The sequence below is a fragment of the Geosmithia morbida genome (genome assembly GCF_012550715.1).
Source record: "Geosmithia morbida isolate 1262 chromosome Unknown scaffold_10, whole genome shotgun sequence".
NCBI classification, from domain to species: domain Eukaryota; kingdom Fungi; phylum Ascomycota; class Sordariomycetes; order Hypocreales; family Bionectriaceae; genus Geosmithia; species Geosmithia morbida.
In genome coordinates, this window is record NW_023336197.1 from 910,553 (window position 1) to 927,235 (window position 16,683).

A 16,683-nucleotide genomic window follows, 5' to 3' on the forward strand; every position below is an offset into this window, starting at 1 on the left:
CTGACGATTACTCGTACTGTTGATATTGCGGTTATTATTATTACTGGCAGTGATAACCCGTTGAATATTTCTCCCAGTAGAGTCCATCTTGTAGTAATACCGTGAATAGTGGTGAGCTATGCAGAATCATTACAGTCCAGCAATGCTGGCAGCAACGAGTTAATACTGCTATCAGTGGTAACCCGACCATACTCGTACTTACGATGGGGCGACCGAGCTTCCTGTACGGGTATGGGTGAGGAGAGTCAAGGCACGCAAGTTTTGCCAGAGCGGTTATTAAGAACATGGAGAAAAAAATATTTTATTTAATACAATGGAAATCAACGCAGAAGTTGGTACATGTGGAACGGACTTTGCACTGAATTAGGCATGGGCCAAGACGACGATGCAGGATTGACGGAATACGCACGGTGAGCACTGTGGGAGGGCTGTCGTTGCTACAGGCCCTCTATAGGGCTACTACAGGGTTAACAGGGCTTCTACAGGGGGTTTTCCCGGTGCTAATATTGCGACGGCGGGTATTACACCTATACTTGTACATGTAGTTGTGCAGGCCTCGTCCATGACCGTAACTTGTACCCGACGCACCACAGTCACACAGGAAAGGTACATGTGGAGATCTACAGAGTACACAGGCACTAAAAAAAGACCCAAGTCTCGTGACCTCCAGAGCCCTTCAGCACAGTGTCAACCCACAAAACGAACCACCACCACACCACGTCTCAAAACATCATCCCACGTCTCCAAGGCTTCAAACCCACAACCTAACCCACAATCTAGCCCACCATCATTCATCCTTCATCCAACCACGATGCCTGATATGGGGCTTTTCCCCTTCCATACACACTTTCTTTCTCTTCCCCCGTGGTTCAGACCCCCCCTGTCCCCCTTGTTCCCAACTTCCCCCCCAATTACCCCCTGGCACACACCTCCACCCCCTCTTTTTTTTTTTCTTCTGTCTTGCCTTCTGGCTCCGTCTCTCCGTCTCCTGGTAGAAGAAACTAAACCTGTCTGGTGGGTTGGATCCGCTGTTCGCCCCCCTCCGTTTCCATGTGTCTTTGGTTCCCTCTCTCTTCTGCTCTCCTTATGGCCCAGGCTGGTTGAGTGCGTACTTGCTGTACGTGTGCGTGTTCTTCTGTGCAGACTTTTGCCTGGCTTATACCCTTTTCATTTCTTACCTTTTCCCATCATCTCGAAGCCACATGACATAGGAACGATATCAGAGGTGATCTCGTCCTCTTTTCGGACCAACAGAGTTAGAAACACGACGGGTTGCCGGACTCGTACGCATTTACTGTACCGAGTCAACCCCAGGTTTTTCCTTATCCTCCATATCCCGATCGAAAGGGCCGAATAACACCTGCAAGCCTCAACGCTCCCACACACTCTCCTCTCACATCCATCCACTACTACCATTACCTATCTATATACACATACAACATACACACACCTGTACCAACGTGGCCGCGACGTCAACTTGCCATCCCCGCAATCTAACGCCCCTGGCCCCCTCCCCCCCTTCCCTGACAGCGTTTCGACTTTCTTTGGGATGGGAGGTTGTTCTCTTCAATAACCCTCACTTCCTTCCCCTTTGCGTCCCGTACCTGTCTCACTGTCAGATCTTCCCCCCCTCCGCCGCAACCTCGCCACCGAGGTCTCGCCATCTGTGAGGCTCGTATGACTGGCAGCCTTTCGCATTTTGCCATTGACATCTCGACAGTAACTCGCCCTGAGTAATACGACAAAGGCGAAACACCATCTGTCTTCTGGAATACCTGTCATCACTCCCTCCCCGACCACGACAACAACCGGCCGCTCTCAGCGACCGACACTGTCCGCCGCCATGACCCAAGCCGTCAAGAGGGCTTGCGATGCCTGCCATCGTCGCAAGGTCAAGTGTGACGGAATCAACCCTTGCCGCAACTGCAACCAGGCCAGCCTGTCGTGCACCTACAACGCCGTCCCTCAGAAAAAGGGTCCCAAGGGCTCGCGAGCCAAGGTCATCAGCGAGCTGAGGGAGACGCAGCGCCAGACGAGCCTCCTGGCCAAAGTTCAGAGCCGACTACAGGATGTTTCGTGCCCGCCGCCTACGACACTCACTCCCACTCCTGGACTGCTGACCGGCGACATCATCAAGGAATGTCTCAACTTCTACTTCGAGAACATGTATGCCCAACTGCCCATTCTCGACCGTATGCAGATCGAGCAGCAACTTCTCTACATGGACCATAACCGTGACTTTTACTGTCTCATCACGTCGCTGTGCGCCTTCGTCATTCTACAGCCTGGCATGGTGATGCCCTCGGGCGACCTGTACAGCCTCAACATGATGCCCGGCGCCAATATCATCTCCAGCCAGCTCCTTGTCGAGGAGGCCGTTCGTGTTCGCAAGGGGTACGAGTACCTCGACGCCATCACACACAACACAGTCGCAACTAGCTTCTTCCTCTTCGGCTGCCACTACGCCCAGGAGATGCACGACCGCGCTTGGTACCACCTCCGCGAGGCCACAACCATGGTCCACCTGGCTGGCATGCACAAGGAGGAGCACTACCTCCAAATGGAATCTGCTGAAGCCACTCGCCGTCGCCGCCTCTTCTGGCTTCTCTACGCCACCGAGAGGGCCTACGCTCTCCAGCGCAATCGTCCCCTGACTCTCCAGCCCACAATCAACCTGCCTACCGCTAGGGACGACCCCTCGGACCCCCTGGCCCACCAGCTCAACCCCTTCGTCCTCCTCGTCAGCCTATTCAAGCCCTTTGACGAGTCTCTGGTCGCCACATGGAACAAGGCCCGTAGCAGTCTGGCCCCGTCCCACATTGCCAGCCTCCGAAAACAGCTCAACGAGATGGCCCAGTCCTACATATGCCAGGACTCGAGCTTTTCCGACTACCACACCAACCAGCAGTGGCTCAAGAGCACCGTCTGGCAGCTCACGAATGGATCTGTCAACGATGACGCCATGTCCTTTCAATACTCCGGCAGCAACATGCCCCGCGACCTGCTCATGGCCATGGCCTCGCAGTTTCAGGGACACGGTCTCGAGCTTCTTAACTCTGGCCTGATCGAGAGACTCATGGAAGTCACCCACCTCATGATAGAGTTCTTATCTATGCAGCCCGACTCTCCCGTCTCCTACAGACCTGGCCCCCGTAGCCACATGAACGAGCTCCTCAATATGGTGGCTATGTCGCGCAACGGCGACCACCGCTTCCTGCCCGCCCTCATGAGCAAGACTGCCGAGCTGCTCCCCAGCCTCGTCAACCCGATGCTTCAGAACGCCCCAGATAATCCCAAGATGGCCAACATTGACATCTTTGACGGCTTCGGTACCGCGGGCATGGCTCAGCCCCCGCCTCAGATGCAGATGGCCATGGACACGACCGACTACGACCGCAAGTTCCCCGTTGAGGAGTACGATGCCGAGTACACCGCCGCCATGGATATGAATGGCTCCACACCCGAGTCGCAGACGACCAGTTCGAACCATTCGACCTCGACAGTTCCCACGACGCATCAGGCCGCGCACCCGCAGCCGCCGCCGTCAGCCTCGGACATCAACAGCTCTTTTGGTTCCCCTGGCATCATGTCTCCGGGTATGGACTACCCCGCAGGAATGGGCGGATTCACAATGCCCGACATCGTCATGAGCCCGATGGCCCACGCCACCCACCACCATCATCAATCAACGCCGCCCTTGGGTCACGTCCAACCTCCACCTACCCAAACCCAGCAGCAGCAGCAGCAGCAGCAACCACCTACCACTGCACCACGGATGAGCCATGACCCTTCAAATAACATGAGTCAACCGCCTCCACCGCAACAGACCCCGCAACAACCACCGCAGCACATGAACGCCATGTCCATCAACGCCGCCACCGTGCCAGCATCACACCCCATCATGCGAACACAGCAGCAGCAGCAGCAGCAGTCACAAATACCACCGCCACTACAGCAACGTCAAACAACATTCCAGTTACAATCGTCACCTACCCCTCAGCAGATGCGCGCAGTGAACGATTTTCAAAGTCTACAGAGGCCACCGGAGGCGTCACGACCAATAGTCAACATGCCTATGACTGGGGAGATTGATTTCAGCGCATTACAGTAACAAAACAAGAACACGAAAACAAAGTTTTACCGACTTGCCTTTTTTCCTGTCTTCTCTTATACCTTCTTTCCAGACAATTGTTCTTCCCTAGCGTGTATTCATATCTTCCATTCTGGCATTTCGGGAGAACAAAAGAACACAGAATATTTACTCGGATTCATTTTCCTCTCGTTCTATTATTTTATATCCCTTATATATATACTCAAATCCTTTCTACTCAAATATTTCCCCTTAATACTAAATGACAGGGGGAAAAGCTATTTCTTTGCACAAGATACGTCTTAAATATGGCATTCAATCCGAAAATCATTGGGGTGTGGACGTACTGGTTCAACGAAGATTTTCCTTGTTTTTAGACGACAGTTTTCATATAGGAATGGCACATAACCTAGTCGATTTCGTGTTTGCGCTCCCAACCTAGTGATGCATATAACGCAGATGATTTGAACTTGAGAGAAATGCTAATGCGATTAATTTAGCCGAAAACACTTGAGAATGGAGGTAATTTGACAAAAGTGAGAAAGACAAATATTAGTTATAAAGATAAGAATACGTCGCTCGCTTGAATATCCCCCCTTCGTATCCCCCGAATTGCTTCCATGGCATCTATGTATTGCATGTACAACATCATCAAAGTTAAAAGAAAATATTTTGAGAAATGAAAGACATGTCCAGAATGTAATGTAAAAAGAAATAGCCATGTCAAAGATATTAAAAGAGAGAGAAAAAGAAAAAAGGAAAAGAAAAAAGGGTTACTTCGACATCTTGGCTTACTGAGCCATAGCGTCAGCGGCGAGTTCCTCGTGGTTTGTTGACTCCGTGGTTTCTTCCGACCTGGAAAGCTCCGCCGCCATGGTGTCGGCAAGTGCCTTGGCAGACTCAAGGGTGTAAGACTCGGTGCCGAGCGCCGTAGCGTTACTGCGTTTCTCCTTGATGGTGGTGACTTCCTCGGCAGAATCCATGGTTAACGAAGCAATGTTGGCTTCCGCGTGGGTCAGCGCCGTGGTGTGCTCGGCAAGTGCCCTGGCAGACTCGAGGGCCAAAGACAGTTCAGAAGCTCTATCAACCTGCGCCGTGGGACTGTCGTCGTCAGCAGACTCCTCCCCAGCTTCCACGATCGCTTTGGCAGACTCGACGAGCTTCGACGACAGACCACCGTCGCTACTGTCCTTCCTCATGTCCTTGAGCGTGGCGTCCATGCTCTCGAGCAGTGGAAGCAGGATGCGCAGCAGACGACGCTCAGCATGGTTGAGCCCGACCTCCTGGTCCATGGCGACCATGTGACTGGCATTGGCATTGAGGGCACGCAGGCTGCTGCTGCGATACTTGTCAGCCGCTTCCGACGTGTCGGATTCATCGTCTCCAGCGCCACGGGTAGTCTGACTTTGGCTACTATAGCAGCTGAGGCGGCTGTTGCCCTCGCGCCTTGAACGTTCCCGGAGGGCATCGGTGCGCCACTCCTCGGCCGTCTCACGTCGATGCTGGCTCAGCCAGTACGTCTCCTGGTCGAGCTGGCTCTGGGAGAACTTGCGACGATGCTCAGCACTGCCGGACGAGTTGTTCGTCGACGAAGGCGGGGCTGAGTTGGACTTGATGGTCCTAGACAGGTGCATGCTCATACGTGGGGTCGCCGCCTCGGGCGACATGAGGGGGCTCGGCACGGCTGGCGTGCTGTATCGCTTCAGGCTGATGCTATGACTTGTGTTGACCGTCAGCTCCAGCGGGTTCTTGCTCACCCTGATGGGTAGAGGCCGATGGCGGTTGCTGGACTTGGTGTCGGCCCGGAGCGTGGAGCGCGGTGGGACATTGGGGGCTGTCCCGATAGCTAGTAGCGACAGGGGGCGTAGGCTTGAGGACGACAGTGGCAATGACGGAGACTGAGGCGGTTCTATGCTGGCCACCACCATTATGGGCGACATGGCTAGGGATGGAGTCGGAATGGCCTCAGGCTTCGTCTCCTGCACTATAATAGGCGACAGCGTCAGGCGCTTGGTTGGCTTAGGCGTCGACGGTGACGCGGGGGATGTCACTTCCTGGACCGTCTCGGGGATCTGGGCTGTGACCTCCTGAGCCGAGGAGTTACAGCAAGGAGGTAGGTCTGACGATGGCTCTTCCTCCAATGGCTTTGGCATAAGCCCGCCTCTCCGCTCTTCTCCCGGACCCGTTGGGGTACCAGCTAGAGGCGACTTCCCAGGCGGGTTTGACGCTCCCTCAGGCCCCATGGAGGGGAACCATCCAAGGACCGGTGAGTCGGCAGCTGGGACTGTGGGTCCAGGACGTTGGATCCTGAGGTTGGCGTTCTTGGTCGCATCGAGGTCCCGTTGCAACTTCTCGCGCACCCGTACCCGACGCGCCATCCGCCGTTCGGCAAGGCTTGCTGTGGTACCGCTACCGCCAGTGCTTGCCGATCCCGTGGATCTGAGCGAGGCTCTCTTCGAGTCGGAAAATTTGTCACCAGCCACCGACGTGTCCTCCGTAGTGAAATCGCCCCGCCCAGTGATCTCCTTTGTGAAGGTTTCCGTAGCCGTTGACGTGTCACTCATGAGCGACTGGCTCTGATTTTCACTCATCGATACCGATTGCTGTGACGACGCGAGCGTGCTGGTCATGGAGTGTCGGGGAGATTGGCTTTCGTCGAGACCGGCCCTTTCTCGCCTACCTTGCTGCCTGAGGTTATTTCCACTAGGCTCTGCCACGTCCCCCGGCCCCGGCGTTCGGGTGCCCGCTGTCGACTCTGAAGCTTTCCGAAAATGTGCAAATTTTCGGGTCGCGGATGAGACAGTAGGGGCCCCAAAATGCGACACATTTATTTTTCCAGCAACGGGATTCTGGGATAAAAATTTATTAAGCATGCCACCCTCAGACTCGTGCCGCCTTGGCAGAGTCGGCCTCGGTATCGGCGGCAGCTGCTTCATTACGCGTTCATTAAGGTCTGACGGCAGAGACGGTACCGTTGCATGATGTGGGATGCTCGGCAGAGGAGGTGTAGACATGTGTACGCTGCTGGTGGGCGAGTGAGAGCGGACACTCTCGGGGGGGGAAGGGAATGACATGGTGGCCAGCATGGCAGGAAACCCAGGCGAGTCGGGCTGCACCTTGCTTAGAGGCAAGCGTAGGGAGTTATCAACCTGAATATTGGGCGGTTTTCTCGGCTGGTTGAGAGTTGGCGAGTCACTCCGAGGCGAGGGCATGTCACCTTTTTGACTCCCCAAATCAGGCGTCCTCGAGAGTAATCCTGCAGAGTCCTGTCCGTCTTCATCGTGGTGAACAGAGACGTCCTTGAACCTGGGCTCGTTGGATCGAAGGGGTGGTGTGAAGGGGAGCCCGTAGCCAACCTCGGGGGTTCCCTTGGCTGTTGTTGATGGAGACAATGCTGGAGGCTCTGGCTCAGAGTCAGGGATGATGGAGGTAACAAACAGCGCCTCATTGCTCTGCTGGTCCTCGTCGCCTGGCTCTGACACAGGAGCAAGGGTAGCGGCCGAGGGCTTCGCCCTGTGGATGAGTGGCCGCTGTGGTCCTGTCGGAGCTTTCTGGACGTCCTGCTCTGTGGACGGAGATTGATTCTGGTCATCGAGCCACTGATCCATGAGGCGCATGAAAGACCGAACACCGGGTTCAGCCGTGGACACACTGACTGACACCTTGTAGGAATTTTTTTCGGCACGCGATGAAGACCGTGAAATGACGGCGGCAATGTCTCCAGCCTTGGATGATTTAGCTGACAGTTGCGAACGGCTTCGCGAACGAGTGCTGGCTCCCCGAGGGGGAATCTGGATATCGCCGGATGAATGCCTTCCATCAACCGAAGGAGAACGGTTGCTGGCTCCCCGAGGGGGAATCCGGATATCGCCGGATGAATGCCTTCCATCAACCGAAGGGGCACGGTTGCTGGCTCCCCGAGGGGGGATCCGGATATCGCCGGATGAATGCCTTCCATCAACCGAAGGGGCACGGTTGTGGGCAGGAGGCATGTGCGGTGTTTGGAAGGCCGACATGCGGTATTGGAGTGACGACGTTCGACGGTGGCCGTCAAAGGGAGCGTAAGGGACTGCGATAGCTCTGTAGGAGTGTCCACCTATCGTTGTCCTGAGTACGGCGGCGTCATTGGATGGAGTAGTGGCTATTGGCCGACGCTTGTCGCCTCTCCTCAGAGAGCGAATAGACCAGCGGCGGTTGGTACCTTCCGGAGACCTGCTAAAGCAACGATCGTCATGAGGATCCTCAGTCCGAGAAGGGCGAGGGCCAGTAGTGCGGAGGAACTGTCCAAGTTCTCGTATAGCCTCTTTGTCAGTCTGCTCGCGGGCGACATTATCTAAGCCGTCCTCCGCGTTGTTCGGTTCACCGCCATCTAGGCGGCCGCGTGCGGCAGTCAGACGGGCAGCGGTATTCTGTATTTCGGATATCGACGTGGCACGCGGCATAGCTATTCGTCTTGAGCTACTTGGTCTAGGGGCGTCAAATATGAATTTGGGGGCCTGTGGACGGCTTGCCGTGCTCAAGGCGTCGAAAGACTTGGCCCGTAGCCGAGCTTGGTCGGGTGTGGCTGTCGTCATGATCGAAGGCGTGGCCGTTGTCGGCGGCGACTTGTGTTAGGATAAGAAACTAGATATCCGCATGTTCGTCTTTGTGATACTGTCTCTCTTCTTCTTCCTGTTATAGGTCGCCCTGAGAATCTGTCAGCTACAACGCTCACTTTCAACGTGTCGCGGAAGAGTCTCGCGCGCGCGTTTCGGAGCTCACTTACAAGATCAACGCGCAATTCGTGGGTTCAATGCGCTGGTAGAATGTGGCGTTCTAGGCGAAAGGTGAATGGCAGAAGAGTATCCTGGATCGAATGGCCAAAGCGTTGGCAATTAAAACGCTGAGGTTCGGCCGTGGACGGGGAAAACGAAGGATGGGTACAGCTGTGGCTGTTTGGTGTCATAAAAGAAACGGGCAGCTGCAATGGCCGTGCAGTGCGAAGGAACGACTAGTTGTGGTTGACGGAACAGAAAGCAAGGAAGGCGTCAACGCCAGGGACACCGATGTCAAGGTCGATCGAAATCTACACCGCCAATGGATGAAAAAGATGGCTTTGTTGCTTCAATAAAAGAATGGAAGAAGAAGGTGGAAATAGTGTGGGGTGAGGGGCGAATCACCAAACACGCACGCGGGTGTGAGAAGAGAGAGAGAGGAAGAAAATGAGTGATGTACATGTATAGAAGGATGGGGAACGAACAGAGGGCGTGGCCCGTGGGTATTACATGCAACAAGGGTGGAGATGGGAAAAGGCCTTTCCTGAATGGCTCATGTGTGTCAATGTACGAAGTACGCATACGCAGGTTGACCGGGATTCGAGAAAACTGCACGGGACGCGAGACGCCGGACGAAGCACGATGACGGACCAGAAGAGAGGAGATGAACACGAGCCCGAACTGTCAACCAACCCCAACAAACAGGAGCCGGGTGTCTGTGTGTGTATGTGTGTGTGTGTGTGGACCCCGCTTAGTACCGACGAGCTTTGCTAAGCCGCTAAGGTGAGATTGAGAGCCTGGAGGTATTAATAACAAGAAAAAGATTAACATAACTGAGTGATTGTCCTAGGAGCCCGCTCGGCGACCTTGGGTGTTAACTCGTCGGTATCGACAGGGTTTGTGTGCTGATATTAAATCCCCGTCCCACTTAGAGGCAATAACGGCCTCGACGAATCGAGGTCCACGGCGGTGTCGCGCTAGAATGTGACAGAGACGGGACACGTCCTTCAGACATGGCAGGACGTTGTTGTTGTTGATGAGGTCCAGGCAGGGGTCGCGATTTGCATCGACAAGTTCATCGCCCGAACGTCGGTCCTTGCTCTTGTCATGTCTCTTATTTTCACCTAACGGCCCAGGCCAGAGGCATTGTCTCATCGACATCTTCTCCACATGTTGAGATCTAATACTATATCGAAAAGGACCGTGCAAAGTGAGCGCACAGGAACAGAAAGACAGAAGAGGGAAACAGTGTTTCATTAACACAGCCGACGACAGAGATTGGCCCAAACCCCTGGTGGAGGGTCCAAACAAGTTAAATAACAGCTCCATATTAGTACATATGTTAATGAGAAGAGATTCAACCAGTAGGAATCCCGTTGGTTCCTGGCTAATTGCCAACACCGGCACTAAGGCACGTTGTCTTGTTCAAACCAAGCTGTGGGGAGGGATATTATTAAGTCTACTGTTATCTCTTTAGGCGCTTGTATTATATGCAGGTCCCCCTCTAATCCACACCCTCCTTACAGACAGGACGGTAGTACAAGTAATAATACGAGTAGTACTTGTAGGAGACGAGAGGACTGGGAGATGGGAAGAAATTAAGATGACATGTCGATCATCATCTTCAAGAGTGAGAAAAAAGTTGCGCTGATAATATACAAGTATATCCTCCCATGACCCCCTGGCTGCTGGCTGCTGGCCCTTGCCCTAGTTGCAGCCTCATCGCAGCCTTTGGATATTGTGAGCCCTATTGAGTGTTCTCAGCTCTTGCACACTCCGATCAGACAGGACAGCCCAAGGGTACATCGGGGTGGGTTCACATAATGCGGGCGGCGGCCAAATGTCAAATGGAAAGAAGGGAAGGGCGGACGGATCACCAACAAGGGGCGAACCAGCCAGACGGGTGAGGAAAGGGGTCGGGTAAGATTCTTGAGCTAGCCCGAAGTCTTCGTCATTGGTATTATTCTCTTTGTATTTCCGTCCACAAAACAATACTGTTAGTCATTAAAACCTGCAATCAACAGATCATTACTGCTTTCTTTGCTCGCACGTAGTACTCGTATTGCCTGCATTGTTCACGCCACCGGCTGAGACGTATTACTGCGTGATGATATCATGAGGGCGTTAAGACAAAGATCGTGCTGGATCTCGTCACCTGTCATATCATACCTCCCCTGTACTCCGTACATACAGATGTTAGATTACTCCTACACCCTAACCCAACCCCCGAGGTCCTCGACGAGACACTATTTCCCACAGCATGCATCGCCAAGCGGTGGTTTAGAAAGGTATCGATAGAGGGAAGAAGCAATCGTCAATATATAAAAACTTTGGTATCTCGGTTCTCAACTGAAAACATTCGCATGGAACTCGTAGTATCGTGACAAAAGAAAAGAAACGCTCAGCGTTACACATGCTCGGACCAGCCTATTTCAGCTGAAGTCGAAGGAAGGCGACCCAGCCCTGAGAGTGTGCGCTCTCAAGTCAATCATACTTGCCCGTGACAGCCTGCACAGCAAGGCTCTCAATCCTCCCGGCATAGAGCTGCATGAGGTGGGCCATGGGCTCACTCCAGATGACGCCACGCAGCTGGTCCTCCCGACACACATGAGCCGCGACGCCCTGCTCCAGGCGATGGTTCAAGGTAGCCATGCGATGACCGGACGGTCGACGATGGTGGTGGTGTCCCCGCATGACAACGATCGTGCCCGCGTTGCTCAGGGTGCATGGCGGGACCGGCCAGACAGGTTTGGCAGCAGAAGGAACAGGGTTGCTGCTCTTCTTCCGGCGCGTCTTGCTGCTGTGCTTTGCATCCGGCGACGGAGAGCCCAGAAGCTCCAGGAGACTCTTGACGTAGCCCTTGTCGGCGCGGGTGACGGGGTCGCCCTCGTTGACAAAGCTCAGGAAGAGACTGTTGGTCCGTAGCTGTGGGCATTCCGGCCCAGCCAGGGGCATGACGCTGACGGGTGGTGTACCGAACGTGACGCAGTGGACCCTCTTGAAACGACCGGTCAACAGGCTCAGCTCGCTCTGCGACTCGGCCGCCTGCGCCAGCATATGCGAGTAAAGCAGCGAGGCCACAGCACCGCCGGCCGAATGGCCAGTGATCAGAAGGCTGCAGCGGGAACGCGAGGGGTCCTCGCGCAAGAGCTGGCGTAGCCGCAACGCCACCGGCCGGATCATGTGGCGAGCCACACTGAGAAACCCCGCGTGGCACAGGTTTCCCGGGTCGTCGAGGAAGCCAGTGGGGGGTTTCGGCTCGACCCTTAGATTGACGGCCCAGTCCATGAAGCTGGCCGTGCCGCGGACGGCAAACACAATCGTCTCCATGTCGTCCATGGGCACCGACTTGATGCACATAGCCTTTGTTCCCGTCAGCCAGTCCGACGACACGTGCGTCTCCCGCTCCGCACCCGACGGTCGGTCGTAGACGCTCAGCGAGTATCTCGCTGCCAGGCAGAGCAGCTGCCAAGTGGCCGTCTGCACGGCAAACGGCGGAAGGTCCTTGGGCAGCCGTGAATTGGCATACGCATTCACCTTGTCAAAGACATCGTGGCTGGCAGACAGCGCCTTGTCCTTGTTCCTGTTCTTAGATCTATCACGATCTTTGGACGACTTCTTTCCATCCGTCCTGCGACTATCAGAGGACGAGCTCTCGGGGACCTGGGTCCGACACGTAAAAAGGTCCACCTCGTCGCCAGCCAGGTGCTCTCCGTCAATCAGAGTGAGAACCCTGTTGAGGCGGCGAGAGATGTCATCGCAGGCGTTTACCGTCGATGTCACGAGATCAGCGCTATAGTCATACCAGGCTGTCAGGCCATCGGCGCAACTAGGCACGACCTTAAGATTCTGCGCGAGGTTTCCCACTGACGATGAGAAACCAACGGTGGCGGCGTAGGGGTGTCGTGGCGGCAGCAGTGGCAAGGGTTGTGAGGAGTGGTTCTGTGGGGGTTGGCCACCAAGGTAATAATGTTGATTGACGACGACGGGGCCGCACATATGATGGCCCTGATTTTGTTGCTGCTGTTGCTGTTGCTGTTGCGGGGGCGGTTGGTGTAGTTGCAGCTGCGCTTGTACTGGTGGTTGCTGCTTTTGCTCCTTCTTCTTCTTCTTCTTCTTCTTGTTCACATGCTTCCCACGACCGCCGCTCAGCTGTGGAGTTGACGCATTGACCTGCTGACTGTAGACGGGTTGTGAGACGGGAACAAAGACGTTGGGGGGCTCAGTGAGCGACGCCGACTTGAGTTTCTTTGTGGGCTCCTTGGCCTTGTTACTCCTGGTGAAGAATCCCATGGTTCCGATGTGCGTTTTTAAGCAGTTGGGGGGTGGGAAAAAGAGAGAAATACTATGTCTTCTTCATTCCGGCTGGAAATATGTTGCCACGCCGAGGCTGAGCGCAGGAACGGATGGTACAGAGAAGGTCATAACCACTTCGGAAACAGAATTGAAAAACTGAGGTAGAGCACGAACAGACTAACACTCACGCCCCCGTACAATACAAGGACAGCCGGTGAGGAGGGATGACGCAAAGAGGAAAATAAAGAAAAAGAGGGAGAGAGAGAGAGAGAGAAAAGATGGAATGGAGTTGATGTTCGTCCCATCTGCTGAACGGATGGATATTTACCATGATAAGGTACAGATACGAGAACAATTGAGGGGTTGTGTATATCTCTTTACTCGTAATACTCCATACACACGGTACGACGAGTCGTGACTATTTTTTCCAAAGGACCCCCTAGAATCGGCAGCTTTTCCTGGTCAATTGTCAAGGGCACTTCAGTCCAATAATCCATCATTTTTAGCCGCCCATCCATCCAAGACAGTCCAATTGGAGTGCGTACATGGACAACATGTGGTGACCCCTCAATGAAAGCGCATGTCGCGTGCGTGCCGTCCGCCTTACGTCTGGAGAATTGGACAAACAGGAAGCACGTGCATCTTCGCGAGTTTCTCGTAAAGCGTTTGCGAATGCATTCATTGGACATTGCATTGAGGCCTACATATGTCAGCTCACGCTAACCTTTTGAGTCAAACCTCACCTTTTTCTCGGGCCGCCCCGGTAAACCGGCATGCGGACCCGCACACGCTACTTGTATACTCGTACATGTAACCATCGTAGAGGAGTCCTCGGAGCTTTTTAGACCATGGTCTCGTCGTTCATTCCAATACAGTTGAAAGGATAAAGTGAGTGGCGAAATCGTTTGTTGAAGAAGCAAATAGCGACATGAAGCCAAAAGCTTCTAATCTCGATATAAAGCAAGTCAGACGCTCCCAAGCCAAATTACAAGGTAAGCCAAACGCTTTTATGCCATATACAAAACTGGAAGCCAAATATAATAATCCTCCCCAATCTAAGATGCTGATATCCATCCCCACCAACCTCTCAATAAGCCGCTCTTCATTTCTTCTAACATTCCATGTGCTCATATTGTCCTTCTCCAGCTCCATACGAGTTTTTCACATCGCTGCGTAGCCCATCATTGATATCATTGCGGCCATCTGTTTAACCATTCAGGCAGTCATGCGTCATCCTCCTCAGTCCATTGAGAAGGATGACTCGAACTCTCACCGCGCTCCTCCCCCTGTACGAGGCCGCCGCGACTAACTGTTTTACCTGGGTATATGTAATCTTGAGAGTTGGCCTCTTGGAGGTCCCAGCTTTCTCGAAAAGCGCAGCTCTCTTGGAGGGTACAGTCTTCATCGTTGGTCTGTTGAGGAGCCCGAGTCGGCTCTCCACATTTCTCCTCTCCCATATAAGGACAACCATGGTCAACTGCTTTGCCTGCGCAGTGTGATTTAGATTCTTCGTTCTCTAGCTCGAGGTCGGGATCCCACCTTCTGGGTTCTCGTTCCATATGACGCTCCTGAGCCATCTCCGAGGTGTCCGATTCGGTACTATTCAGAGACGAGCTATCGTCCACCAATCTTGATTGCTTGAGAGGGCTTCCCTCGCCAACGTTCTTGAGTATCAATCGGATATCATTACCCCGCAGAGGCATCAGTCTGCGGAGCGGGTTCTTCTTCTGCGTGGCCCGAATCGAAGATAATGTTTCCTCCATGTGCTGCAGGCAGTGACTCGCCGCAAATAGGTGCTTCCGGATCTCCAAGAGGTGGCTGCTGGTGACTAACTTTGCGTTCAAGCCATCTTTCCGGACGTTGTCCAGTATCCTGCAGATGAGCTTAGTTCGTAGCTTACTCTTAGCACCGACGATGTTGTCGTTGTCTGTAGAGTGCAGGTACTGATCCTGATCCTCCTTCTTTCTTCCGTTGCGGTCTTTGATTCTTTTCTCCGCCTTGCGATACAGGTCCATGACCCTTCCACCGCTCTCCCGCCTGAGGTCTTCTTGCTCTCCCATACTCACATCCTCGGTATCCATATAGTCGCTTGAGGATTCGCTGCGCTCTAGGCCTGGCGGCTTCTCGGGAACCAAGAATCCTGGGTAATTTATGATCTCCCGTTGATAGAATCGGCCAGGTCCAAGTACTGAACCATGTTAGACACAAAGACCAAACTCTTGTGCGAGATCGATATGTCCAGCTGGGACCTGATTCCGTTAGGGGCCGCTGGTGACGGGTCCGGTGTGTTTCGCGGCATCTCTTCAGGAGGTTCAAGAACTTGCTGGGACGATGGAAGAGGTAGCGGTGGGGTATACATCCCTGTGGAATGGTAACTTTCGTTACCATCTATCCAAGCCTCGGTGTTTTGACAGACTGAGCGTGACTGCTGGTATGCAAGCTCACCGTTGCCCTCATCCCATTCGTATTCTTCCAATAGAACAACTTCGTCATATCCACCGTTCCTGACTTCCGCATCGTCGGGTTGACCATCATCATTTTCGTGACTTCCAGATTGCTTCTCGGTGTTTCGAAGAAGGCTTCGCTCTGGCTCGTTCGCGCACCTGCAATGCTCATCCCCTTCGTTGCACTTACAACCGTGCTTCTCGTCCTCTTCTTGAATACGCCCCATTGGCATTTTTGGCGTACCCCCCCCCCCCCCTTCTGTGTCCACGTCCGCGTGATAGTCGAACATTAAATGTCGTAGTACTATCAGCGTCGCTCTCTGGCAAGGTATTTTGCTGCTGGCTAAGGCTGGACGAGATGTCTACCTCTGAGGATCGAGAATTGTGAGCATAGCACTCTTTAAAGAATATGAATGCACGTGTCCAAAAACTCTCCAGGAAATTCAATCTCCCTTGGATCTGGTTTCGTAAAATATTACGAAACTGATGAGGAAGCTTCGTCGTTCGTGTAACTTTTCCTGTAAACCTCTGGTAGGCCTCCAGCTCATCATCTAGATCGCTGTGCGAGTCGTGGTTGTTGTTTGGGGCCTGACCCCTGGGAGTCCTGCTTGACCCATCGTCTTTCGATAGCCCATTATCGCTCGGCATTGTCAGCCATGATCTCATGTTGAATCGTCTCTGGGTCTCTGATGCCTTTTGTCCTTTGGACTTATTAAACAAGGTAAATAAATATATGGATAAAGCAGTATTTCATAAGACTTCTAGGGCTCGGGGTAAAGGAGGATGTAAGAGGAGAGGATGCTTGGCGAAAAGGATGGTCGAGATTCCTACACCAGGGCCGGATAAACGAGTGAGAAGGAGAGAGAAGGGGTAAGGGAAACGGGTGGGAGGACAGCAAGCGGGCTTCCTGCTCACCTGCTCACTTGCTCAACAGCCCTCCCCCAAACGCTCTCTACAAATGCACAAAGATGCGATACTTCATCGAGTGATAAAGTAAATCTATTAGAGCTAGCAAGAGCTTCCACATCAGGCACAGGGAGGAGCAGCCCTATGAACATGACTGACAAATAGGAGACCGTGATGTGTTATCATCCTCATG

The 16,683-nt window shown here is 53.6% G+C and overlaps 4 protein-coding genes across 4 annotated transcripts; 1 reads left to right on the top strand and 3 right to left on the bottom strand.

The window, feature by feature from the left end:
• Nucleotides 1-1,843: 1,843 nt before the first annotated feature.
• Nucleotides 1,844-4,111, top strand: GMORB2_1769 (C6 zinc finger protein; the record flags this gene model as incomplete). Its single annotated transcript, XM_035463750.1, has 1 exon — nucleotides 1,844-4,111. One exon carries the CDS (start codon nucleotides 1,844-1,846, stop codon nucleotides 4,109-4,111), a length of 2,268 nt encoding a protein of 755 aa, XP_035320581.1.
• Nucleotides 4,112-4,881: 770 nt separating this feature from the next.
• Nucleotides 4,882-8,664, bottom strand: GMORB2_1770 (uncharacterized protein; the record flags this gene model as incomplete). Its single annotated transcript, XM_035463751.1, has 3 exons — nucleotides 4,882-5,803; nucleotides 5,882-6,845; nucleotides 7,308-8,664. 3 exons carry the CDS (start codon nucleotides 8,662-8,664, stop codon nucleotides 4,882-4,884), a joined length of 3,243 nt encoding a protein of 1,080 aa, XP_035320582.1.
• A 2,664-nt stretch (nucleotides 8,665-11,328) lies between these two features.
• GMORB2_1771 (Lipase (class 3)) lies at nucleotides 11,329-13,137 on the bottom strand (the record flags this gene model as incomplete). Its single annotated transcript, XM_035463752.1, has 1 exon — nucleotides 11,329-13,137. The coding sequence occupies one exon, from the start codon at nucleotides 13,135-13,137 to the stop codon at nucleotides 11,329-11,331; it is 1,809 nt and encodes a 602-aa protein (XP_035320583.1).
• Nucleotides 13,138-14,363: 1,226 nt separating this feature from the next.
• GMORB2_1772 (uncharacterized protein) lies at nucleotides 14,364-15,817 on the bottom strand (the record flags this gene model as incomplete). The annotated part of the gene is made up of 2 exons (XM_035463753.1): nucleotides 14,364-15,280; nucleotides 15,358-15,817. 2 exons carry the CDS (start codon nucleotides 15,815-15,817, stop codon nucleotides 14,364-14,366), a joined length of 1,377 nt encoding a protein of 458 aa, XP_035320584.1.
• Nucleotides 15,818-16,683: the final 866 nt, after the last annotated feature.